Source organism: Mytilus edulis, chromosome 3 (assembly GCF_963676685.1).
Source record: "Mytilus edulis chromosome 3, xbMytEdul2.2, whole genome shotgun sequence".
In the NCBI taxonomy this organism is placed as follows: domain Eukaryota; kingdom Metazoa; phylum Mollusca; class Bivalvia; order Mytilida; family Mytilidae; genus Mytilus; species Mytilus edulis.
In genome coordinates this window covers 4,586,072-4,612,895 of record NC_092346.1, presented here as the reverse complement: position 1 = coordinate 4,612,895, position 26,824 = coordinate 4,586,072, and the positions used below count along the sequence as shown (strand labels likewise).

The 26,824-nt window shown below is 34.3% G+C and overlaps 3 protein-coding genes across 3 annotated transcripts in view; 1 reads left to right on the top strand and 2 right to left on the bottom strand.

Moving 5' to 3' along the window:
• The window catches only part of LOC139515660 (uncharacterized), a 207,419-nt gene that overhangs the window by 149,859 nt on the left and 30,736 nt on the right, over positions 1–26,824 (bottom strand). The window lies entirely within an intron of this gene.
• On the top strand, positions 3,243–3,815 carry LOC139514473 (craniofacial development protein 2-like). The gene has a single exon (XM_071303780.1). The coding sequence runs from the start codon at positions 3,243–3,245 to the stop codon at positions 3,813–3,815; it is 573 nt and encodes a 190-aa protein (XP_071159881.1).
• LOC139514424 (peroxidase-like protein) lies at positions 23,517–26,250 on the bottom strand. The gene is given in 3 exon segments (XM_071303640.1): positions 23,517–23,691; positions 25,628–25,817; positions 25,854–26,250. Coding segments are annotated over 3 exon segments (762 nt in total).

The window sequence follows — 26,824 nt, the reverse complement described above, 5'->3', positions numbered from 1 at the left end:
TATCTCAGATAGGTATTCTGTTCCCGGCCGCGAAATACCATTTAGCTTTGGGAATCTCAAATGAACGTACGATGCTATGAAAAATATGCACAAGAGCAGACGACATATAACAGATTATTAATGTATGATTTAACGCTGTTTTCTGTCAGTTCATTAGAATAGAGCTAACAATATTGTATTTTAAGCTCCGACGGCATCAATTGGGGATTTGATGGTCGCAAATACCCGTTTACAGCGTCACCTCTAAACTTAATTGGCGATTATAATATGACGTGCTTCTTTCGCTTTCTGAATGACCCCTTCCTCTAAATCCAATATATTTTTTTGCACATGCGTATATTGACTACTGCAGAATAATGAATTTTATCAAATTGGCATGTTTTTAACATCTTTAATATAATTCATTAACTTAAAACACTTCCAAACTCTTAAATGGTGCACATGTTGTTACTAATTCATTTATTATGACTGTAAATAAACTCATCATAGATACCAGGACTCATCAGTGACGCTCGAATCCCAAAAAGTTAAAAAGGCCAAATAAAGTACGAAGTTGAAGAGCATTGAGGGCCAAAATTCCAAAAAGTTTATGTGTTGCATTCCGAAATTGACATATTTGACCTAGATACGACAACCGTTCATGCTGGCTGTTCCAAATTCCTCCCTCTGAAAAATCAGAGTGCCAGCTGTTTGCTTCTTTACAAAAAAAAAGGAGGTTCATGGAAGAGCCTATATACACAATCGATTTACCCTTATCAGACATAGAAATACCATAATTGTCCTAATCAGAATCGAAATAATTGATGCAAGGCTATAGCTATACTTTATTGTAGTTTTAACATTGGTAGGCATTATATTCGTGTTATTTTAGCCTTCACTATCTCACGGGCAAAAATAATCACGAATATAATGCCTACCCATGCTAAAACTACAATAAAGTATAGCTTGCATCAATTATTTCTTTACCATCAAATAACCAATTGATGCCGTTGGAGCTTAAAATACAACTTCCAGAATCGAGTGAATCTTAAATTCAGTGAGTGTTAGAGTATTTGTATTTTTTTCTGTGATTCTGTTCAAATTGATCTCTTCAAAATTCAGCATTATTATACTTTTGAAGGAAATGCCATAGGATCATTTAAACACTTTTTTGCAACTAGTAAAGATGGGTTAAATACTCTGGCATAGTTTGTATGGCCCCGCAACGAAGTTGTCGGTGCCTTATAGTTTTACCCGTGTCCGTCATTCCGTAATTCTGTCATTCCGAAATTCCAAAATCCGTAATTCTGTCATTTCGTCATTCCGTCATTCCGCAACAAACCATTATGTGGAGTTTTTTTCTTAACGCCTTCAGATATTGGGTTGATTTTTGGTATGTGAGTTAACCATGATAAGTTACAGATCAAGTTTAAGTTTCGTTTTGCTCCGCTAATTTTTGCCGAAATCAATGGCTTTGGACTTTGATAAATTGTTGAAAATCACAGTTATACGGACTCTTTTTCTAAACCCTTTCAGATATTGGAATAATTTTTGGCATGTGAGTTAACCCAGATGAGTTACAGATCAAGTTAAAGTTTTGTTCCGCTCGGCTTATTTTGGCCGAAATTACAGGCTATGGACTTTGATAAATATTGAAAATCACAGTTATACGGACTTTTTTCTAAACGCTTTCAGATATTGGGCTGATTTTTGGCAAGTGATTTAACCAAGATGAGTTACAGATCAAGTTTAAGTTTTGTATCGCTCGGCTAATTTTTGTTGTAAATTCGGGCTTTGAACTTTGATAAATTATTGAAAATCACAGTTAAACGGACTTTTTTCTAAATTTTCTAAACACTTTCAGATATTGGGATGGTTTTTAGCATGTGAGTTAACCATGATGAGTTACAGATCAAGATAAAGTTTTGTTTTGCTAGGCTAATTTTTGTTGTAATTTTTGAAATTCACAGTTATATGGTCATTTTTCTATACGCCTGCAGATTTTGAGCTTATTATTGATATGTGAGACTACCATCATGTTTGTGTCCACATGTGTTATTGGAATTGCCGATTTTTTCAACTTTTTGAGACGGGCCATTCGTGTCGCTTTGACACATCTAGTTTGTATTTTCTGATATTGCATTTAAAGCGTCACGGATTAAATTCGTTCTCACAATATGGCATTTCATTAAAGCCCAATGCATAAAAGTTATTTTATACAAAGCTCTCGCATGGATATCCACCTATATTCATACCATTAAACTTTATTTACTGCTCGTAAATTTTTAGGAATACACATTATTTTTTATGTCCGAGCATAGCAAAAATATATTCTGTTTCGTTTAAGACACAAACAAACAAACAATCATTTTGATTGTTATTTAGAACATGTCTGTCAAATGACTGTGTGATGCGCACCTGTATGTGTGTTGTTGTGTATGTGCTTGTCACTCTCGCTTTCAGCATTCATTACTGGCTAGCAGCTTGCTGTGAAAAGGAGAGCCGAGTGCGTTAGTCTTTCCTGCCAGTTACAGCCTCTCATGCAGTAAGACCTATGTGGCCCAGATATGGGATCCTCCACGAGGTGATAGATGGAAACTGGGCACCTCACGGCCCCAGGCAAAACCTCAAGGTCTCGGAGGAGGTTTGGCCCCTAGATGCAAGGCATGCTAGGCCCACCGGTGAGTGGATACGCCCTGGCGCCTGCAAACCAATCCCCCATCTATGGGTAAATAGCCCCACTGCCTTGTGGGTGACTGTTGAAAGTCAAAGGCTATGGGAGACAACCCAGAAAGAAATCCGGACAGATGCAATCCGTTAGCATGGTAATGCAATCATCTACGGGAAGGACTACCCAGAGAGAAAAACCCGGCCCACCAGAGTGGAGGTTGGACATTGGGCTAACTACCCAACTCTGTAAAAAAGAACTTGTTACAGAAACCAGAAACGCTGAAGAAACCCAAGATTGGTGTACTGCTGAGGAACCAAACATGACCCATTTGGGGGAAAGCCGAAAGGAAGCCCAAAAGCCGATCGGTTCCATAGTAGCGCCAAAACAGAATATGTATATAGGATGTTGGAATGTTAGAACAATGGCAGACATATCAAAAGCAGCACAAGTAGCGAAGGAAATGAAAAATTGTGGTATGGACATACTAGGTATCAGTGAGAGTAGATAGAAAGGATCGGGTGAAACCAAGCTTTAAAGAGACACAGTGATCTATGTCGGGGATGATGAACATCAGGTCAAGGGAGTACCCATAATGATGAATGAAAGAGCTAAGAAATCATTGATGGAATGGACACCAATCAACAAGAGAATGATAAAAGAAAGATTCTATTCAAAGTATAAGAAACTGACAGTTATACAAGCATATGCTCCAACAAATGACGAAAAAGAGGAAGAGAAAGAAGAATTTTACCAACAACTACAAGACAATGTTTCATCCTGCAATAAGAATGATATGCTTATAGTTATGGGTGACCTGAACGCAAAAGTAGGCAAAGACAATAGCCATATGCAAGAGGTGTTAGGAAAACATGGATGTGGGACAATTAATAAAAATGGTGAATTATTATGCAATTTCTGCCAAATCAACGGCCTCATCATAACAGGCTCCATTTTCCCACATAAGGAAATACATAAAGTAACATGGAAATCCCCTGATGGAAAAACAACAAACCAGATAGATCATATAATGGTACGAGGGGACATGAGGACATCAGTATTAGATACAAGAGTAATGAGAGGAGCAGATGTGTATACTGACCACTACTTAGTAAGGTCAAAGATCAGACTGAAACTGGCAAGAAATAAAGGTGACAAGAACAAATGAGATATGACATAAACAAGCTAAAAAGTATGGATGTAAGAAAACAGTACAATATTGAAGTGAGAAACAGATTCCAAGTACTAGAAGAAGGTAACATAGAAGATCCAGTGTTGGAATATGAAGGTGCAGTAGAGATATACATTGAGGCAGCTAAACAGGTATTGGGGAGCAGTAAAAAGATCAGTAAACCATGGATAACCAACAATACATGGAAAATGGTTGATGAAAGAAAAGAAATTAAAAATAAATTAGAAGGAATTAGATCGGAAAGATTAAAAGTGAGACTCAACGAAGAATACAAGCAGAAAAATTAAAGGGGTTAAGAATAGTGCCCGAGAGGATAAAAGGAATTGGTACAATATGATGGCTGAAGATGCAGAAAAAGCAGCAGAAAATGGCAGAAGCAAAGAGCTTTATAACATCACTAAAATCCTAACAGGTGAAAGAAAGAGGCAACACACAGGAGTAAAAAGTAAAGAAGGAGAACTGAAAAGTGAAAGAAATAATATATTAAATAGATGGGTAGAACATTTTAGTGAAGTTTTAAATAGGCAAGACCCTCTTCATCCAATTTCAGAGGAAGATGTAGATATGACCGAATTTTATAATAGACGAGATCGATCTAGGAGAATGGACAGTAGTTGAAGTTAAAAGAGCACTGAAGAAGACACAAAATGGGAAGTCAGCAGGAATAGACAGTGTAACACCAGAGCTTATAAAGGCAGACATCGACCTTATAGCAGAGAAAATGGCAGAAATATTTAACAGCCTATGGGAAGAAGAAAAAATTGGCCATCAGACTGGAGAAAGGGATTGATTTGTAAGATCTTTAAGAAGGGCGATATGACAGATTGTAACAACTGGAGGGGAGTGACTCTTTTACCTGTTTTAGTAAAGTATTCTGCAGAATGCTAATAGAAAGAATAAAAGAAGGAATAGACAAGAGATTGAGGAATGAGCAGGCAGGATTTAGACCAAAAAGAGGAACAACTGAACAAATTGTTATCCTTCGAAACATACTTGAGCAAACAAATGAATGGAGGGCAGCTTTAATAATACTTTTTATAGACTTCGAAAAAGCATTTGACTTAGTCCACCGAGAGATTCTATGGTATATCATGAAGAGCTACGGAATACCTGACAAGATCATAAGAACCATAAAGGAGATATATAAAGGATTTAAGTGTTCTGTCATCGATCAGGGAGAAACATCAGAATGGTTTGAGATAAAATCAGGAGTGAAACAGGGATGCATAATGTCAGGTATTCTTTTGCTTCTAGTCGTAGACTGGATCATGCGGAAAACAACTACAGACAAAGCCAGAGGGATACGATGGAACTTTAATATTGTTCTAGAAGATCTTGACTTTGCTGACGACATTGCACTTCTTTCCTCAAAATTTAGCGACCTTGATGAAAAAACACAGAAATTAACAACTGAAGCTGAAAGAGTTGGAATGAAACATTACCCCAAAAAGTGTTAAACTCTGAGATCCAATCAAACAAAGAATAAAGAGTTGATAACACTATACGACCAGAAAGTAGAAGATGTAGACAAGTTTACATACCTGGGAGCAGTTATGGACAAGGAGGGAGGAGAAAGTTGTGACATTAAAAACAGAATACAGAAAGCAAGAGGGACATTCCATCGCCTAAGAAATATATGGTATGCAATAGGAATCGGCCGAAAAACCAAAACACACCTATATAAATCACTAGTTAGACCTGTATTATTGTATGGAAGTGAAACCTGGAAACTAACAAACATTGAAGAAAAGAAACTAAATACCGTAGAACACCAATGCCTAAGAAAGATCCTAAAAATAAGATGGCAAAGTAAAACATCGAACAAAACAGTAAACGAAATAGCTAACACCAGAAACTTCAGTTGTGAAATCAGAAGGAGACGGTGGACATGGATAGGACATATATTAAGGCATGAAAGAGACAACAACAGCTATGTAGCTCTAGAATGGGCACCTGAAGGGAAAAGAACTAGAGGAAGGCCAAAAACTACATGGAGAAGAACAACAGAGAGAGAAAGGAATCAACAAGGATGGACAAGTTGGAACGTAGCCAGAACAGCGGCAAAAGATAGAAAAGGGTGGAAAAGTAGCGTGGAGGCCTTATGCGACTTCTGGCGCGGAGAGAATTAAGGTTAAGGTTAAGGTTATTTAGAACATAAAGGCGTCCATCTGTTAAAAATCAATTATTCAAACCAATATGAAAACCTTTACCAGACTCCTTGAAGCTTTACACTTTTTTCCTTTGAACAAATCACAATGAAAAAAGAGTCAAGCCCTCTCTGCATGTTTGAGAACCTTTAACTTCCGCTACAAATGTTTCTGTCCCTTTCCAATTTACCCTCATTATCCAGTGGCAGTCCAAATTTTCCAGAACTTCATTCCAGACGGCCCCTATTACAGGACCGGCCTATTGTTTTTATTTTTGATTTGTTCTCGTCCTGAACATGTATGCACTATTTGCCACTGGACGTTAAGCTATCAAAAATCATTCAATCATTCCCCTACTAATGGAATGAAATATTTTCCACTGTACTCAAAGAAAACAATAATCAAATACATTTCCTTGGCAAAACATATTATAGAAACATTATCATATATGATTTGAATAATCATAAAATGAGAAAAGCACACCAATTGTATTGTTAGTAGCACTATAACTTTGTAGTGAAGCTATATATTTGATACAATTCTTATCTCTCTTGTTACGATATAGCAGAATGCGAGACATAGTAATTCTACATAATTTGTATGAAGTTTTACATTTCAAAGGGCAGAATACCTGTATGCTCTATATCATGTATATTTCTTGCACAGGTTTTAGGTTACGCACTTCCCGTCTGTTATATGTCGATTGTCCTTGCTCTACTTTTCTCTTCAGGATATAATAAACATTAGATCAACTGTACGGTGTGTATACCCTAAATGTAAATGTGTCCGTTATACTTCCGTAGTAAAATTTTCATGTGAAACTTCATTCGGTGTCGGACCTTCAAACACCAATCCAGCCAAAAATAAAAGACTAACATGAAATGTTGGTTTCACAGTAATATATGAAATTTTAAACAGTTTCCGTACGACGGATGGTGGCGGACACCAAGATATATAACAAGATTGATAGTTTATTGACCTTAAAGTCCATATCAACCTTAACGAAAACATACGGGTTATTATAAAATCACCGCCAATGTTTGGTATATGAACTGATAATATTCTGGTCTTTTTATCTATTGTTACGGTTTGAACTAGCTGATAGTAGCTGCGAGAACTCTCTTATCTGTCTTTTTGTTGTTAATGGGAAGGGATAGATAAATAACGTTTTCAACTGATTTTTTAAAGTTTGTTCTTATTGTGCTGCTACAAGACTGCCCCAGATTAGGAAATGGTTGATCACTCACAATCATGTTTAACCCCGCCACACTATGTATTTACCTGTTCCAAGTAAGGAACCTGCAGTTCAGTCCTAAGTTCAAGTCTGTCATGTTGATCGTGACGGGGCCTTTTATACTATACGGTTTTGGTTTCAGTACCTATTGTTTGATCTTGAGTGTGGCTCTTTGGTCGGGTTGTTGTCTCTTTGACACAATCGCCATTTCCATTTCCATTCTCAATTTTATTTTTATAATTGCTTATTACATCAGATACATTCGAACTTTGGCGGATACTTGCTTCATAAGCAATCATACTATATCTCCTTATTTATCTTTGCAACAAGGTTTCTTAAAAACGCTAAATATAGTTAAAAAGGAATACAAAACATGATCTAGCATTGAATATAAAATCGTATAAAAACATGTATGAAGGTGAGGTTGACATTTTCAATAAATAACTTAATCATTGAATAAATGAAAGATTCTCTAGTACATATCAGCCATGGTTTGTCTTTATACCATTATATACTTGTCAAGTTAGTCAGAGAAAACAAAAAGTGTGTACTTTGTAAATTAGATGCTAATGGTGATGAAAGCAATTATATTTTTTATTGTTCAGTTTTTTTATTACTATGGAAAAGAATTCCGAAATATGTTCTAAACTAATGAGCAGTGTCAACTAACGTGACTAATGTAGATAAAATCTAAGTGAAATATTGTGAATGTCTCTTTCTGCTTTTGTACTTTAGATTCAGATCATATTCAGAATCAGTTAATTACTCATGGAAAAAAAAAAGTATTGTTAGCAATACTTGTATACAAGTATACTTGCGATCTGTAATTGATTTGATCTTCGTCATTTCAACTCTGGATAGTTGTCTCATTGGCAATTACATCTCCTTATTTCGATACAAAATATAAATAAAATTCCCTCTCGCAATATGTCCAGTGGTTTGTCATACTTGTTGATATAAGTAAAGGCTGCATTAGATTCCAAGCATGGCATTTTTTGTACTTTCAAATTTGAAATAAGTCTGTATTTGAATTTGGGTCTTTTCGTTCAACTATTAAAAGGTTATTGAAGAAGAATAAAAATAGGGAAACATGACTGCTACAACATGTACAACTCGGATTTGAATAAAGATAATTTCTATTTTTTGCTGTTTTTTTTCAAAATCTTTCATTTAAATCGCGCCAACAAACAAATACATTTTTTTTAAACTTAATTTGTTCAACAAGGGATCAAATAAATGATTAATACCTTTTTGTCATCACTAACAAGAAAAATCGTTTACAGGTTAAAAGTTTATCCTTGAAGATTGGTTATATCAATTAGCAAGGTGATTAGACATTACAAATATAAGAAGAGCGCGTGCCACACTAAAAAGGTAAAGGACTTTTAATCATCTTTATAGTTCGTTGAAATGTATGGTAAATCAAGAAAATTAATGATCCGAACTACTGTAAAGCTAATTTAAATGTTTTTTTTTCAATATGCGTATACAGCCTTTTAATGAAGACGTGTCGTAGAGTGGAAAAGTGGTACAGATGTTTTAAAACAGTGGTCAAATGGTCAGAACGGGCTTTTTCAAAAATACATATTTTTTTTTATTTTGGACAATTTTGGCTCATTATCACTGAGAAAAAACAAATCTATGGAATCCTACTCTGAACGTGTGACATAATTTCAACTTTTCATATGTATGCTTGTTTGTTAGGTATACTCCTGTTTCCAGCATGTAAAAAAATAAAAAAATATCTTTACCTACGAAAATTATCGACAAAACTATTTATACTTAATATTTAGCCAAGGCACCTTTGGGAAAGGTTTAGCATGCCACACATCATATAGGAGAAATAAGCATGGTAAAGTTCACAACCGATTCATGATACAATGCAAATATGATATAAAAGAGGGACGAAAGATACCAAAGGGACAGTCAAACTCATAAATCTAAAACAAACTGACAACGCCATGGCTAAAAATAAAAAAGACAAACAGAAAAACAATAGTACACACGACACAACATAGAAAACTAAAGAATAAACAACACGAACCCCACCAAAAACTAGGGGTGATCTCAGGTGCTCCGGAAGGGTAAGCAGATCCTGCTCCACATGTGGCACCCGTCGTGTTGCTTAAGTGATTACAAATCCGGTAAATAGTCTAATTCGGTAGGTCATATTCATGAAAGGGAAGGGGATTGTAGTTACGACGTAAGGAACATATCCGATATCATTTGTAAGGAACATATCCGATATAATCCAGTATTGGTTATTTACACTCAAAGGAATGTTAGATCTATGAAAATAAAATAAATATCATGAAGGCAATAGTATATTGTTTTGCGAAAAAAAGGTGAAGAGAGAGGGAAAAAGAGAATGAGAGTGCATTGGCATTAATAAACCAATCACAATCCTATCGTTGCAATGTTGTAAATAAGTCTGACTTGTAAACTGCTCACTACAATTACCACTGCCTTTAATGCAGCATGTGTTTCTATCTTTAGCTGTACAAACAAGGTCTCGGAAAGAGGAAGAGGTATTGGACCTACACAATAAACTGAAATCTTTAACCGGTCTTGTTGTTAACTCCGAAGATATTGATATGTCGGATCGTGCAAGAGCGTGAGCAGCGCCTACTGTTCAAGACATCACTGGTTCAATACTTTCAATATTTCTAAGAAGTGTATAATCCGTATTGCTTCTTTGGTTGAAGAAACGCATCGTGTCTGAAACCACAATTCATCATGTTTGACTTCTGTCCAAAATATCTTATACAAAGAAGTTAAACATAAGTGTCCGGAGATTTAATTACCATGCAACCCTTTGAATTACTTTTTAATATCTGTTGATTATTGAAAATAATGGCAGAACAATTTTTCCATCTGCCTCACCCTGTGTATACTGAACAAAAAGTACAATAACCAAAAAAAAAAAAAAACGTTGAGGAAAATTCATAACGGAAAGTCTCTAGCCAAAAGGCAAAATGAAAAGTTCAAAGCCATAAAACAAATAGATAAAAAAACAACTGTCATATTCCTGACTTGGATCAGGCAACCGATAAATGTCACTCCCAGTTCCGGCACAAAATTGTCCAACAGTCTTATGATTTTGTCATGGTCTTGCAAAATAAAGGCAACAGTAGTACATCGGTGTTCAAAAGTCATAAATCGTTTGAGTCATAAATCTGGTTTCCAAAGTAAACACATTAATTTAAAGAGGAAAATGAAGGAACAACAGGAATACTGAAGTGTAACAAAAACACAAACGCCGACATTCAATGAAACGAACTATTTGATAAATTTAATTGACTAGTTCCGGTCATGTCTAAAACTTTTTCCAGGAGTAAAGGTTTGTTTGTTCTTATAGTATCAATTGTAGTGTAAATGCGACAATATTGGCCCAAAAAATATATCTGATATAAATAAAATAATACGTGGCAAAATCTGTATCGCATGCACCACGAGAAATCAATATCAATCCCAATGACCGAAGGTTCCGAGGACTGATATTGGTCGAGTGGTGAAACAGGGTGAACGTTCACCCTCCTTTCACCTTGATATATACAATTTCATTCATAAAATCCAGAAATGAAAGGGAAAACAAATACTCACAAATTTACCATTTTGGATAATGAGACGCCTTATTTCGTGGAGCCACCTTCGAATATAATGATAATGTATTTTCATATTAATTGAATATATATATTCGAGACTACGTTTTGACTGCTCCACATTGTAGTTGATAAAAACTGTATGTGTAATCTATAAATAAACTAAAGTACATGATCTGTACCACAAGAGATAAATTACTTTACTGGGTGAAGAGTTGATGCTGAGGGGCGACGAAGATGGCTAGATCTGAAGTCGATTTAAGGATGATCAGAAAATAAATATTCTGGCCAAGGCTGAGTAAAAACAAATAATCTGCATGGCCACCTGTATGTTTAGAATAGATATCCAGACCTCATTAGATTTTCTAGCTCTCTCTACAACCTCCCTCAAAACCAGATGATCGTCCGATAACAGACTTCTGCTTAACCCTCTTGCTGGCTCTTATCTAATTTAGTTACAGCATGATAGGAAATACGGCAACTGGACGTCATATGTCCAAATTTGACGTCATTCGATATTTGACATCAAGCATTGATGACGTAACATAAGTATCGGAAATAGATTTTAAAGATATATAAACTTGAGTCTTTAATTTAAAAGAGATGCGGTAATGAATAAGTTTTTGCATAAAAAAACGGGTATGCGATACAGGTTTTGCTATGCTATTGCATACCACGTATCGCACACACCCTATCGCACAGCTTAACCTGAATCGTATACCGAGCGAGGCATCATATATCGTATGACGTCAAAGTTTTATCAATGGCTTCCAGTTGTTGTATAAAAAAGGGACGAAAGATACCAGAGGGACAGTCAAACTCATAGATCGAAAATAAACTGACAACGCCATGGCTAAAAATAAAAAAAAGACAAATAGACGAATAATAGTACACATGACACAACATAAAAAGACTTATCAACTTGAACCACTCCAAAAATCTGGGGTGGTCTCAGGTGCTCCGGAAGGGTAAGCAGATCCTGCTCAACATGTGGCAACCGTCGTGTTGTTCATTTTATTAAAAACCTGGTAAATAGTCTAATTTGTTAGGTCACATTTATGAAAAGAGAAGGAGATTGTAGTTACGACGTTAGGAACATATTCTAAATCATTTGTATTAAATTCTTGACATGATATGAAATGTAACATCAATAAGTTTGTACTTTTGAAAAATACTTGCTAGGGAAAATGGGTTATTTGCGACACTGATTTATACTAAAAAAATCATTTTGAAAACTGATCAAAATACCAATTCTTTCTCCATTAATTTGTGTGCTTACCAGTATGTGTGTCATTACAATCGAAGGTGGATTCACGATAACAGGAGTTTCATCATCCTGAATTATAAAATTTGCCAGTAAATTTAAATTATTTTTTTTTCGATATTATTAAGAAAAAAGTAAAATCACAAAAATACTGAACTTAAAGGAAGATCAATTGGGAAAGTTCATAATCACATGGCAAAATCAAATAACAAAACGCATCAAAAACGAACGGACAAAAACTGTCATATTCCTGACTTGGTACAGGCATTTTCAAATGTAAAAATGGTGGATTAAACCTGGTTCTATAGCGCTAACCCTCTCACTTTAATGACAGTCTCATCAATTTCCGATATTTTTACATTGATGCGTTAAATAAACAGACAATAAATATAATAGTCAAAATATGGGTACATCAGTCATCATCGTTTACCATTTTTAAAAGGAACAATTTAACAGAACACAAAAACATCTACTATCTACGAACACATTTATTGAGTGTCTGACGTCAGAAAATTTTATACGTCACATAAATTTGTCGTTCAATGTGCGTACAAACAATTTTAAAATTTTCATGGGAATGTTAGCATACAGGGTTAAAAAATCAAAAGTATGTAAGAATAAATTTAAGAAATAGACCGAGATTTAAACTAGTCCAAAAGTTATATATAGAATTTATAAAAATCCAAAAATAGTTAATACCACTACGCGATTGAATGATTTTGACGTTTGTGGTTCAACGTATATTGTAATTCATAATAGAAATATATCATAATGACATATAATAGAACAATATCATACTGACGGGATCTTTTAAAGTACAGAGTCACGTTATAAGAACAAAAGAAATACAAAAAGTCGCAAATACAAAACAAACCACAAAAAACTGAAAGCCAATACAAACACATTGACGAGATGTATAAGTACCGAGCCACGTGTGAAACGGATATCACATGAAACCATTCAACAGTAAAAGTAATATTAATAATAGAACAAAGACAAATGAAAGAACTATAAAACACGTTGTTAAGATGATAAACAACATCAGTACGAAGGATCTATACATCAAGACCATCGTGTATTATTTGAGAAGTTGATACGGAATATTTATCAACAAGGTCTTGGTACCTTCCGATGAACTTTTTTAGAAAAAGAACGAGACGTTCTTTGACATACCCCTGTTTCATCAACTTTCTACTCAGACACTGATGACGTATTACAAAGTCTGAGTAGGAGCTGCAAGCTCTTGAATATCGAATAAGTTGGGGAAATATATATCCCATATGCAGGTGAAGTTGTTATATTGCTACTAAGGTGGGGGAAATTTATGATTTCAAAATTAAAATCGTCTCGTTTGTCATAGATTCTGGTACTGAGATGACTGTGTAAGTCAAATTCGAGATATAAGTCTAAAAATGAGGCAGAGGAAGCCGTGTCTGTTGTTTCTTTAATCTCTAGTTCTGGGGGATATATTAATGGAACCCAATCAGAAAAGTTCGGATTGTTTATGGAAAGAACATCATCAATATATCTGAAAGTGAAATTAAATAATCTGGCTTCTTTGATTCTCTATATTTAATTTATAGTTGAAAAGGAGGGAAAACGTTCATTGCATATCCCTCAAAACAAAAACTGATAATACTTCTTTCCGGATGGTCTGTTACTATTGGATAACTTTGTAAATGATAATAAAAATTAATTTGGGGTCATTGGGTATTTATTTTTCATGTGTGCTAAGACAATATAACTTATTTTCATCTAAAAGGGGGCCTGTATATTTTCCCAGGACCCCACCTAAGAATCAAATGAGTGTCTCCTATGATTGTGTTAAAATATACGATTAACAGATCAATACATGGCAAAATCCGTATCACAGGCTGTATTACCACTCGACCAATATCTTAAGCTTTTGAGAATGACTCTCTTTAGTCAAATACCTTTTATTGTAAGAGTTATCTCCCAAAATACTGTTTCCTTTGTTATCAGATCTCCCCTGTAACCGTAAAACAAAGCGACATATTTATTTTCTTACCATGACAAGAATATTGACATGAAATTGTAATTGTAATAGTGTAATTATTTGTATTTGCTGACCAGGTCGGTTTTTCTTCTAAATCAAAACTGATTTGTATAAACAAAAAATCCTGTGCATAGTGTTGCTTTAAAATGAAAAATCATATAAATGTGCTCCCTGAATATTTTCATAAGTTGAGTAAAACATTTTTACTTTTGAATATATAAAGCTTTCTGAAATCGCAACTTGACAAATAATATAATAATAGCTAGTCGACACACATGCAAACTGCAGAACAACAAAGAACAGTGAAGATATTACGTAACAAACATGCAATCCAAAGAATTTTCATGACAACGATGTTATGGAAAGGCAATTTCATAATAATTTGGACTACAAACGATTAGCCATAACATATTATCTAATCGAAACCATAACAGAAACATCAAAAATAAATACACAAATGTTGGATGCACGAAATACCGAGACACGTATAGAAACACAAATTCACATTCGGTATAACAGTCATATTCGGAAAAAGATCACGTTAAGCGATTAACAGACATACGACATCGAAGCTAAACAACATTCTAAGACGGGTAAAAATGTCATGAAGAACATAAGATCTACCACCATTTGAAATAGAACTCCTTTTACTTTAGATGATGTTGTACAATGTTTCCTCATCATACCGATCAAATACGACCATGACACACTCGAAGAACATTTTAGAACAAGCTATAAGGGTTTTAAAGTAGTTTGTGATCAAATTTCCAAAACATTTGTATCTTTTTACATAAAAATACTATTGTTAGTGGGTTTATTAAATCCAGTCTAATGGTGCGGAATTTTTTGGCTCCGTTGAAGATCAATTGGTAACCTTGTGCCCTTTGCTGCTCTTTTGTCTGTTTGTTGTCTCTTTGACACATTTCCCGTTTCCATTCTCTATTGTGGATTGAGCCATACAATCTAGCTCAGAGGTGTACTGGTTTAAATGTTTAAATATTTTGAAGCGGCATTCGAACAACTGGCAGAACAAATAACATCAAAACCCCTTATTGAGCTATTGAAATCATATGTAATATACCCTGTCCTCTTTGGGACAGATCAGCAATGTTACCGACGAAGTGATTTTCTAGTTTGTGCTGTAAACTAAACTAGCAGATCTCTACTAATTAAGATAGAAAAGAACAATAGGTATCTGGCAAATTATTCGACAATGAAAATGCTATTTTCACGAAAAGTAAATGGTGTGGACTAAGTTAGTATTTGAGACGCAACATCGTGCTTTGACTCAGTTTTATCATATGAAGAGAGTACAATATTTCAGTTGCATGGTAAAGGATGCAGTGCCTTGTCCTTGAAGTAATCTATAAGAGTAAGCTTAGCAATGAAATTTAAAACATACTCGACACGCTCAATGGACCAGACATGTCTTAACTGCTTATCTCGTTTGTATGCCTTTTGTCTACATAATTATTATTTGAACCAATCTGAAGGTAAAGCCACGGAAATTGTTTCAATGCAAGATGATTCATCTGCAGAACATGTTGCACACGCTAATGAATATGTATATGCTTTAAAAACAAGGTAGTGGCTATTCGTCCGGCTAGCCGGACAAATAGTCAAAAATGTCTATTCATCCGGCAAGCCGGACAAATAGCATTTTTACGGTTTTTCGCTATTTGTCCGGCCAATAATTTAATGATAAAGATATAGCATCGTGTTTTGAAGATTTAAAGAAAGCACGAGTTGTTTTAAAATAATTCTATTGTCTAACATCGTTTTATGAAAAAGAACTCATTCTAATAAAATAGAAAAAAAAAACTATACATTTAATTCAGATTTTTTTTATTCTAATAATCTAAAGGAATTTGGGTAGGGGGTGATGATTCTCTCTTTTGATGTTCTGCCTTTGAATTTCCTGTAAGGTAAATAGTCGGGCCAATCATTATTGGCTTCATCTATGATTCCAAAAGATCATGAATTTATTGTTTCTGTGAAGTTTGGTTAAAGTAAGGTCCGCATATGATTATGCACGATTCTTCATTTAAATTGTTTGGCGATTTTAAATTCATAAGAAATTAGAGAAAAGGGCAGGCACGTGTAACTGTCCCCAAAAATAGGACTGTGTTTTCGATTTTAGAAAAAAAATGTGTATTAGAAACAACAGAAAAAAAGGGGGGAACCCCAACCCTGGTGTCTTATTCCCAGTCAAGGCATATCAGTATGTTCATAGATCTCCGTTGTAGTATAACTTGAAAATAATGCATCCAAGCAAGTTTGATATAGTATTTTTTTCCGAATGCGTTTTGCCTCCATAAGGTAAATGGGGGTAAATGGGGGTAAATCATCAATTTCACTTTGATTTCAGGCTTATTCCTCACAGTTGTCATGTACACGCTATTGTTCTGGAATCACTAGTACTCCTATATACATTGGTTTAAAGCAATCACATTCTCTCTGGTTTTCTCTATGACATCTTTAAATATAAATAACGATCTCCAATTCTCAAAACGTCCATAGCATACGCTCGTGTGTTATCGGACACCTCATCCGGGACACTTTCCGTGTCACATGACACTTTTATTGATATTGAAGATTTGCGCATCCGCAGACGGATGGCCGGACGAACAGAGATTTTTAACTATTCGTCCGGCTAGCCGGACGAATAGACACTCTGTAAAACAACCTATAAGATTTGCTCTCAATGCTTTGGTTTTTGAGATATAAGCCAAAATCTACATTTTTCCCCTATGTTCTATTTTTAGCCATGGCTGCCATCTTTGTACGCGGGCCGGGTCATTGAACACATTTTTTAAACTAGGTACCCCAATTATGATTGTGACTATGTAAGATTAAATTTGGCTTAGTAGTTTCAGAGTAGAAGATCTTTGTAAAAGTTTACAGACGACGACGGACGACCACGACCACGACGACAACAGACGACGCACGCCAAGTGATGAGAAAAGCTTACTTGGCCCTTTGTGCCAGGTAAGCTAAAATGATAATACTTCTCTGTGGAGGTTCTGTTAATATTTGATACCTTTGTAAATAATTACAAAATGTATTTGGGGTCTTTGGATATTTATTTTTCATGTGTGATAAGACACCATTGTTTATTTTCATCTAAAAGGGGGCCTGTATATATTGATAGGCTCCCACCTAAGAATCAAATGAGTGTCCTCTTACATATCATGACTATGATTGTGTCAAAATATATGATAAACAGATAAAAAAAAATAATGGCAAAATCCGTATCACATGCTGTATTACGACTACAATAACATCAGTCCTCGGGATGTACGACCCACGGGACTGATATTAGTTTCTCATGGTGATACAGAATGCAATACGGATTTTGCCATGTATCATTCTATATATATACGTTTCGTCTAATATCAGCCAAAGAATGTTAGATCTGTAAATCTACGGCAGCACATTTATTTTTCGCACGTGGAAAATTCATTGTAAAAATCAATAGAGCATTAGTCAGTGAATGAAACGAAATTAGAGCGCAAATTATCTAACTGAATGAAAATGGAAAAGTAAAACTGCGATATGAGTAATATAAAAAAGACTTTTGTGTAAATTCGATTTGTATGTTTTGTCAAACTTTAATATATATCATAATATCTTTAGAATTGGTTTCACTGCTATTTTTTGTCAAAACGCATCTCTGGTGACAAGGTTTTTAGAAACAGAAAGTCATTTTGCAATACAGTCTTTCACATATCAGTCTTAAGTTGACGTGCATTTCATTATATATGGTAATTTTTATAATTGAACTGTTTGCAAAAGTATGAAATATTCGAAATACTAAGGATTTTCTTATCCCCGGCTTAGATTACCTGAGTCGTATTTGACACAAATGTTTTGGAAATTTTCGGTCCTCAATGCTCTTCAACTTTGTACTTGTATGGCTTTATAACTATTATGATATGAGCATTACTGATGAGTCTTATGTAGACGGAACGCGCGTCTGGAGTCTTAGATTACAATCCTTGTACCTTTGATAACTATTGCCATATGTTTGTGAATTCTTTCGATTTTCGAGGATCACTTGCATATGTTTGGCTATTGTTATAATATGAAAATAATTTTAAAACTGAAACATGTGAAATGTACTGTCCCTGTTATAAATGAAGCGACCAGTCCATAGAATAATGGTCAGAATAGTATTCATCTACGATATTTGGAGTGGAATTAGTATGGATGTTTAAGTTCCAAATTTAGATTCTCCTCTCCGCCTTAAAGACCTTTCTAGATAAAGTTTTTTTTAATCTGGTTCATACAAACTGTTCTTTTCGTATATCACTGCATAAAAAAAACTTTCTTGACCTTTTTCAGCATTTGAATATTCTGTGTTTGTACACTCGGTTAATTGTACAATCAAATCGAAAGGAATATTACTAAGGGAAACTATACCAATACCATTTGAAAACATGACAAGTCGGATGTTCATCTTGATGACTAAATATCATCATTGAAGGTGCTTATTCTATATAGGTTGTGTCGCACTAGCTGTTATCCACGAATTGAAGGATGGCCAAAAACCATTGTCATTTCACCAATACTTTTAATTCTCGAATTTTGACTTCCACTTCTAAATGATTTTGTCCATTTTGAAAATTTCTTCTCCGTTTTATAAACTCTTTGTAACTTTGCCCGGTGAAATGATACCGATATCTTTGATCCACAAATTTGTGTTGTGTTCGTTTTTGTTACTAGCTTTTAGTAACTGGGTATACTCATTAACTGACATTTTTTCCCCCTTCTGTAAGTCTTTATTCGTCGTTCTTATTTTTCGTTTTTTCCTTAAGATAAACTGTTAAACCACTGTCCCAATTTTGAGGGGTGTTAAACTGTCATAAACATATTAGACCCCGCCGCTCTATATAGAAATAATAAGATGTGGTATGATTGCCAATTCAACGACATCCCTATGTTTATGCCTCTGTAGTTCAGGGTTTGTCATAATAAATTTGCGTTGATAGTTTTATTATAAATCAGATTTTTAGTTTACTTGTTTAAATTGTTTCACATATAGTCACGTTGGGACTTTGTAATGCTGGTTGTACGGTGTATGTTATTGTGCAATGTTTAAGGCCGTACCTGTTCAAGTAAGCGTCTATCCTGTTACAAACTAAATTGTGCGTATTTTAATTGTGTTTTAATTTTGCAAGTTTACTACTTATATAAGCAAAAGGTGAGGTCTAGTTTTATCTTACACGTTTGTGTCTGAACCAATCCATTCTATCTGAAATATATTTTGTTTATGGTTGATTATTTTTCCCCATGGCTTCCTTTGTTTGTGGTCTGTGTGGTCTGCCTGTACCAAGTCAATAATATGTCAGTTGTTATCCATTCGTTTGATGTGTATAAGCATTTGATTTTGCATTTTGATTAGGGACATTCATTTTTTTAATTTTCCTAGGAGTTAGTTATATTTTCGTTATATTACTTTGTACTGTTCATTGCTTTGTAACTCGAATTAACTGTAATGTATTATTAACATATTTGTCACAATTATGCATATTTTCGTTGTTCATTAAAACGTTCTACATAGACGGTTGCTGTTTATAATGACGCTACAACACAAAGGTTCCTTACGTAAAGATGGTGCATCCCTTATAACGTTTTACACGCCCAATTATGCATATGACCGTTAACGCAAATCTGTCACACAAATGACAACGGATATATAATACCAGATTTCACAAGTTGTAAACAAAGCGAAGTTTGCCAATAGTTCCATAGAAAGTGCTAAAAAAATCTATATAACCTAAGGTTAATGATGCTGAATCCAGGATTTTCAAGCAAAATTTTTTTTGACACTTTTAAATATGATTTTTTGCTCTTCCAACTTCTGTTTTTATTTCCCCTCTCTCTAAGGTAACCATAATTGTTTATTCTACTCCATGGTCTTAAGTCCAATCTTGGAAAATCTTGACAAGGTAAACATGGATCACTTTAGAAAACATAAAACATACATATTAAGTGAAATGATCATACTTAAACATGATTGTAGGTAAGAGACTTATAACGATAAATTACCCGAAAGGACTGTATCTTGAATCGTATATGGTCGAATACATATTTGACTTGTTGGTGGAACCAGCATTTATGATGAAATGAACAAGATTGTGTATTAATTCCTCTAAACAATCGAAAAATCGCCATTAAAATAAAAAGCGTAAAGTAAATGCTGTTTTTTTTTCATTTTAAGTCATATTGACGGTTTCATTTAGAATTCTTGTACTTGTCTATAAATTTAACGTCTTTTTTTTATTGTTAAGACTTTACCAGCAATAATATAAACGTCACAAAAAATACGTCGCTTTTTTGTGCATTTATCTATTTATAGGACCCACAGTTTATATATACTTAGTATGTGGTGTCCTGGTGTGCTGTCGTAATTTCATGGGAGGTGTCCATTGTTATTCTACGTTTTACATGTTGTTATGTTCTTTTATATTTTTTATGCCCCACCTACGATAGTAGAGGGGCATTATGTTTTCTGGTCTGTGCGTCCGTCCGTCTGTTCGTTCGTCCGTCCGTCTGTCCGTTCGTTCGTCCGTCCGTCTGTCCCGCTTCAGGTTAAAGTTTTTGGTCAAGGTAGTTTTTGATGAAGTTTAAGTCCAATCGACTTCAAACTTAGTACACATGTCCCTTATGATATGATCTTTCTAATTTTAATGCCAAATTAGAGTTTTTACCCCAATTTCACGGTCCACTGAACATGGAAAATGATAGTGCGAGTGGGGCATTTGTGTACTGAGTACACATTCTTGTTATTCATGTATTTCTCTGTACTTTATGTTCTTGCGGGTTTTTTTTGGGGTGCTGCAGTATTGTCGCATGGTGTTGTCCTTTCAGTGGTAATTTAAACATTGTGATATAAGCCAGTGGTTTGGCTAGCTATAGAAAATGTTCAACCGGCTATTCATTGGTTGAAATATCTTGTACCAAATCAGGAATACGGCATTTGTAACTAAATAGTCCATTTTTATGTATGTTGGCGGGGTTTTGTTTTGTTAAAGTTCAGTGTTTCTGTTGTTTTGTTGTTTTCCTCTTATAGTGTATGTCCCTCTGATTTAGATTGTAACCCGGATTTATTCATTCTGAACATTCCTTCTGATCATGTTGCAAAATTTCCTTATTGGTTTCCAAATATTTTTTCAAAATATCCTTCCATATGCAGCCGAAAAATCTGTTCATCATGTCATTTTTCTTTCATTTTTCAAGAAAAAGAGGGCACTTGACCCCTCTTTATATATCCTATTTCAAAACTATGTATGGGTCAAAACCAAATTCTCGTTGAATGATTACATATCTAATGTTTATTGTTTGATGGTTAATTAAATGTCCGTTATATAATTAAAATAAATAACCTTGATTTCTTTAATTTCAATGTATTATGACGTAAAAACAAGGTCTGTAATCCTCAGTTCTTATATTGAAATTTGAAAAAACATTCACCATTAGGTCATTTACAGAAATTTAAGAAAAACCTATCGTAGAACATTTAGACAACCCAGCTTCTTAAAGGTAAACTGAATACTGATTATTCCTGTTTATTGTTAACGATTTGAACTTTTGAAATATATTATTAGAAAATTAAATTATGGTTATTGTTCAGATCCTAAGCTATTCCACAAAAATAAATGTTAAATCTAGATCGTCAAATATCTTGTTATAGATCCCTTATACTTGAAATGTAACAGAAAATTAGGAGGTTCTTCAATCACAGTTTAGAAAAAATAATGTATTTCAGTAAATTTTAAATCCACCATTTTTTATGCAAGAAAATGCTTGTACCAAGTCAGGGATAATAGACTTATTTTACATTCGATTGATGTGTATGGGCTTTTGATTTACCATTTAATAAAGTCTGTCCGTGTTGGATTATGTATTTCTCTTATTTTACTACTTTTTATGCTTACAAAAACGTTTTTTATTTTTTTTCTCCAGTTTAAAATGTGTTTTTTTTTTTAATGCCTGTGCATTTTCCATGAAATTTAACTGTTCCATGAATCATTTTAGACTTATATCATCTAAAAAAAATGCCACAAATAGTGTTCTGACGTTTTCAGTTATATAAATAATTATATGCTAGTAGTATAAAATATAAAGAACTACACTATAGTATTACCCAGTTAACAGAGACTCAAACGAATTTGTAGGCATTGAATTAACATCCAGAGTCCTGCAATAAAGTGCTGACAATGACTGTCTTTTGATCTGTTGCAATTGAGCTGGAAAAAAATGCAGAAATATTTTTTTTAAAAATTGTGTATATCTCTTATCGGCTTCATGTGATTCTTGCACTTGGTGAATAACAGTTGAGGTAAATCTTAACTGTTTAAACTTGGCAGTTTCGTCCATTGAAAAATTAATGCATTCATTTCTATTTGAAAAAAAAAATTGACTTATCGGTGGAAACAAAATATATGGACTGATTTTATTAGGATTTTCTTATCCCAGGCATAGATTACCTTAGCCGTATTTGGCACAACTTTTTGGAATTTTAAATCCTCAATGCTCTTCAACTTTGTACTTGTTTGGCTTAATAAATATTTTGATATGAGCGTCACTGATGAGTCTTATGTATACGAAACGTGCGTCTGGCGTACTAAATTATAATCCTGGTACCTTTGATAACTATTTGCTAAATGGTGTTAAAAAAAGTTTTCCAATTTTACTTTTTTTTTTAAATTAAAATGTGTATCAGGAACAATTTATATATAGCGAATTGATCTTTTATTTTAATACTTTTGTTCTCTATTTTTGTTTACAGGGTAATGGACTAAAATTTAACTGAGAAATAAAACAGTTAATTTTTCTTCAATTTTCAAAACGTATATTTGTTTCTTAAAAAAACATGTCCTATTGTTAAAAAAAACCCAACCTAAACAGACCATATGTTCATGTAGTTTCAACATAGTATTGCTATGAAAAACAAATATCAATTCCAGTAGTAGAAATGAATGATAATGATGTGATGCCTTTATGTTTCTCGTTTCTCGTGTTTTATATAGATTAGAACACTGGTTTTCCTACTTGAATGGTAATGATGTGGTGCCTTTGTGTTTCTCGTTTCTCGTGTTTTAGATTAGAAAACTGGTTTTCCTGTTTGAATGGTTTTACACTTACTAGTCATGTTTTGTGGCATTTGTAGTTTGCTGTTCTGTTAGAGCCAATGCTCCGTGTTGAAGGCCGAACTTTGATCTATAATGGTTTACTTTTACAAATTGTGACTTGGATAGAGAGTTATCTCATTGGTACTTATACCACAACTCTTTATATCTATATATTCATCTTTTTGGGCTTATGTGTCTTTGCAACATTATTGGTTTAAAGGTTATATTGTGTTAACAAATAATATTAAAATAAAGTTGTGATTAACAAAACATATACTAACCAGCCGTAAAACCAGTGGAAACAAATGCGTTCTCATAAAAAAAACGGTCACCAATCTTAAAATACATGAACTGAAGTCCAATTATACATCTGAATGTTGGTCCCACCAGAGCACCTGGTACTGGTGTCTCTGACATTCCCCCAGCAAATAAATCAATATCATCAGGATGGCTTAAAAGAATGAAACATGACTTCGATTATAATTAATAGTTTACGTCACACTAATCATGAGTATCGTTATTGTGGTGTAAAAAGGAAGAAAATTCAAAAACGGAAAGTCTCTAGTCAAATGGCAAAATCAGCACGAACACATCAGAATGAATAGATAACAACTGTCATATTCCTGATATGCTACAGGCATTTGCTTATGTAGAAAATGGTGGATTAAACCTGGTTTTATTGCTAGCTAATGCTCTCAGTATAACAGTCGGATTAAATTCCATTATATTGACAACGATGTGTAAATAAAACATATAATGACCTTTGTCAGGAATGCAAACTTCAAATACTGTTTTTCCTGAAAAGGTATTTCCTAATATCCACATATTTATCACATAAACAATGAAATGGAACATAAAAGTTCAATCTTCCAATTCATTGTCTATGTTCCTTTTCTAGATTAAGTATTTTGACATTAATGTCCTGCTTGAATGTTAAATTTGAAACAAAATGAGAATAATAAACATTAGAGGCGGTGAAATTACTGAGGTTGCCGCACTGTCAATAATATACACCGTACACGCACGTGTGTTGATTCCTTGGTCGATCATAATTTCACGGATGGCACAATACTGGTGAAGGGCTTTATTGCCATATCAATTCGAGTAGAACCCAGGACGCTTATTGTATAGAAATCTGCACATTCGGACACTTTGATAAAATTGGTCTGACATTAATGACTCCAAAGAAAGACATTGACGTTATATGAGGACACTCTTTTAAACTTTATGAATTATAAAAGACGAACAATACATGTATATTTCATACAAATCCCTAATTTAGATTTTTTTAACAAAAATCTCGAGGCTATCCACTATAATGGTCTATGGCCAATAAATTTTCAAGCTACAAGTGTTAACCGCAACAAGGTTAACATAATGTAGTGAAAAAACAAGAAAAGCTTGATATGACTCTTAATTTGCGATTGTAGCATTGAATTTAAATCATAAGAAATGAATGCTCCTATTCCACACTTCATAGAAAATGGGCTTCGATCAACGCCTTTAAACTCCTATCAAATTTAAAAAAAAAAAAAGCATTCAATTCTTGAATGTATTACCTTGGTAAGCAAATAAATTACAATTACTTTTTAGTGTTATTTTGATGTTTAGTAACGTACATTATCGCTTGTCTAGCTTTTGTCATGAACGGTTCAAAGACTCAATTGTCGAATTGAATGAGTCTCTCTGTTTTATTCAGAGATGTGAATGTTATACTTATTTATTTTGTAATGCTTAATCAGTTTGCTATATTTGTCAATATTGAATCAAAATAAAATTGAGAATGGAAATGGGGAATGTGCCAAAGAGAGAACAACCCGACCATAGAAAAAAACAACAGCAGAAGGTCACCAACAGGTCTTCAATGTAGCGAGAAATTCCCGCACCCGGAGGCGTCCTAAAACCTTAGAACATAGGAATTAGGAGATAATTGAATTGTATTTTAAGCTCCGACGGCATCAATTGGGGATTTGATGGTCGCAAATTAAGTTTACTGGCGACGCGTTAGCGGAGACTGTAAACGGGTATTTGCGACTATCAAATCCCCAATTGATGCCGTTGGAGCTTAAAATACAATATTGTTATCTCCATTCTAATGAAACTGACAGAAAACAACGTTCAAACATGTATTTCAAATCTGTCATATGCCGTCCGCGCTTGCGCGTACGTCCCATAGCATCAATTGTCAATTGATGCCATGTAAGAAAGTGACGTTATCCAATCAAAATGAACGTTACAAACGTTGATGCATTAGAATGTGTATTCACCTACGTATACAATTTCGCAATACTTTTATAATAATAATTTTAGGATTCATCAGAGATTTGAAGAAAAATTTGATTTTGCTCCCAATTATACCTTACGAAAACTACAAAATATATAATCACCTGTAGACAGATTGTAATGCCCTAGCAGCAGACGCACAATGATTGGTTAAACCTAAGTGACCTGATCCAAAATGTAAAGCCGGCTGTAATCCACAAAACTGTCGCCATCTGTTATATGATGGAATACCATGGTCTCTATCACGCTGAATGTTAAGTGAACCAAGGTCAAAGCCATTTCCTGGCATTGTTTGAAATCATCTGTTCCTTATTGCAGGGGTCAGAAAACGGTCTGTTCTGCTCTTGAACTGTGTGGTCATCCATCTGGCTATTGCATCTGGACCGAAGGTAGTAAAATCTCTTATTAAACGAGTACTGAAGAAATGGTCTTCCATAGGTTCCCTGGCTCGTGGTGTGAAGTCTTCGTTAAACGATTCAACAAAAGAACCAAGAAGAGAATGGCCAAATCGATACACTGCGGCTCCAAATGCATTTCTCGTAGATGGATTTGCAGAAGGATTGTATAATGTATTAAACCCAAATCGCTTACTTCGTAGCCCGAACATGTTCATACCTTCTTCCCCAAGAACTAAAGGAAGATATTCAGTGTAAATAATGTGCTGATAAACTCCTGTGAGAATTTATTTTGCTTCTTGATACAATTCTTCTCCATCATTCCACCCCATTGCTATCAACCTTTCAACAATATTGTTATGTTCACACAAAAATGCAGTATGCATGACCGTCAGAATTGGCACTTCTGCTGGTCTATTGTCCCCTAGAAAATATATTTCTCTGTTTCTATTCACAAAACTAAAATGCACTATTTATCGTTCGTGTACATAAAAACACATGATTTTTGACGTTGGTTTGAATGGTTTTACAACAGTAATTTTTGGGGCCCGTTATAGCTTGCTGTTCGGTGTGAGCCCTGAGAAGAATGTGTGTTATCTCTGAATTCGACCATTGGGTCTTTAAACCGTTAATTACAAAAGCTAGACATTGATAAAATACGTCGCTAACGGTTTCGGTACTTATACATCTTCGGATTTCAATGTCCGAATGTGCAAATTTCTGAACAACAAGTGACCTGGGTTCAACTCGAATCGATATGGCAATATCATGACTCCGTTTTACTATGATCGACCAATGAATCTATACATGTGCGTGTTAATGGTTCATATGTATGGTGTATACTATTGATAGTATGGCAACCTCAGTTATCGCACCGCCTTTAATGTTCATTATTCTCATTTTTTT

Excerpts from the sequence above, each read along its gene's own strand:
- LOC139514473 (XM_071303780.1), top strand. The coding sequence starts at position 3,243 with ATGATGAATGAAAGAGCTAAGAAATCATTGATGGAATGGACACCAATC.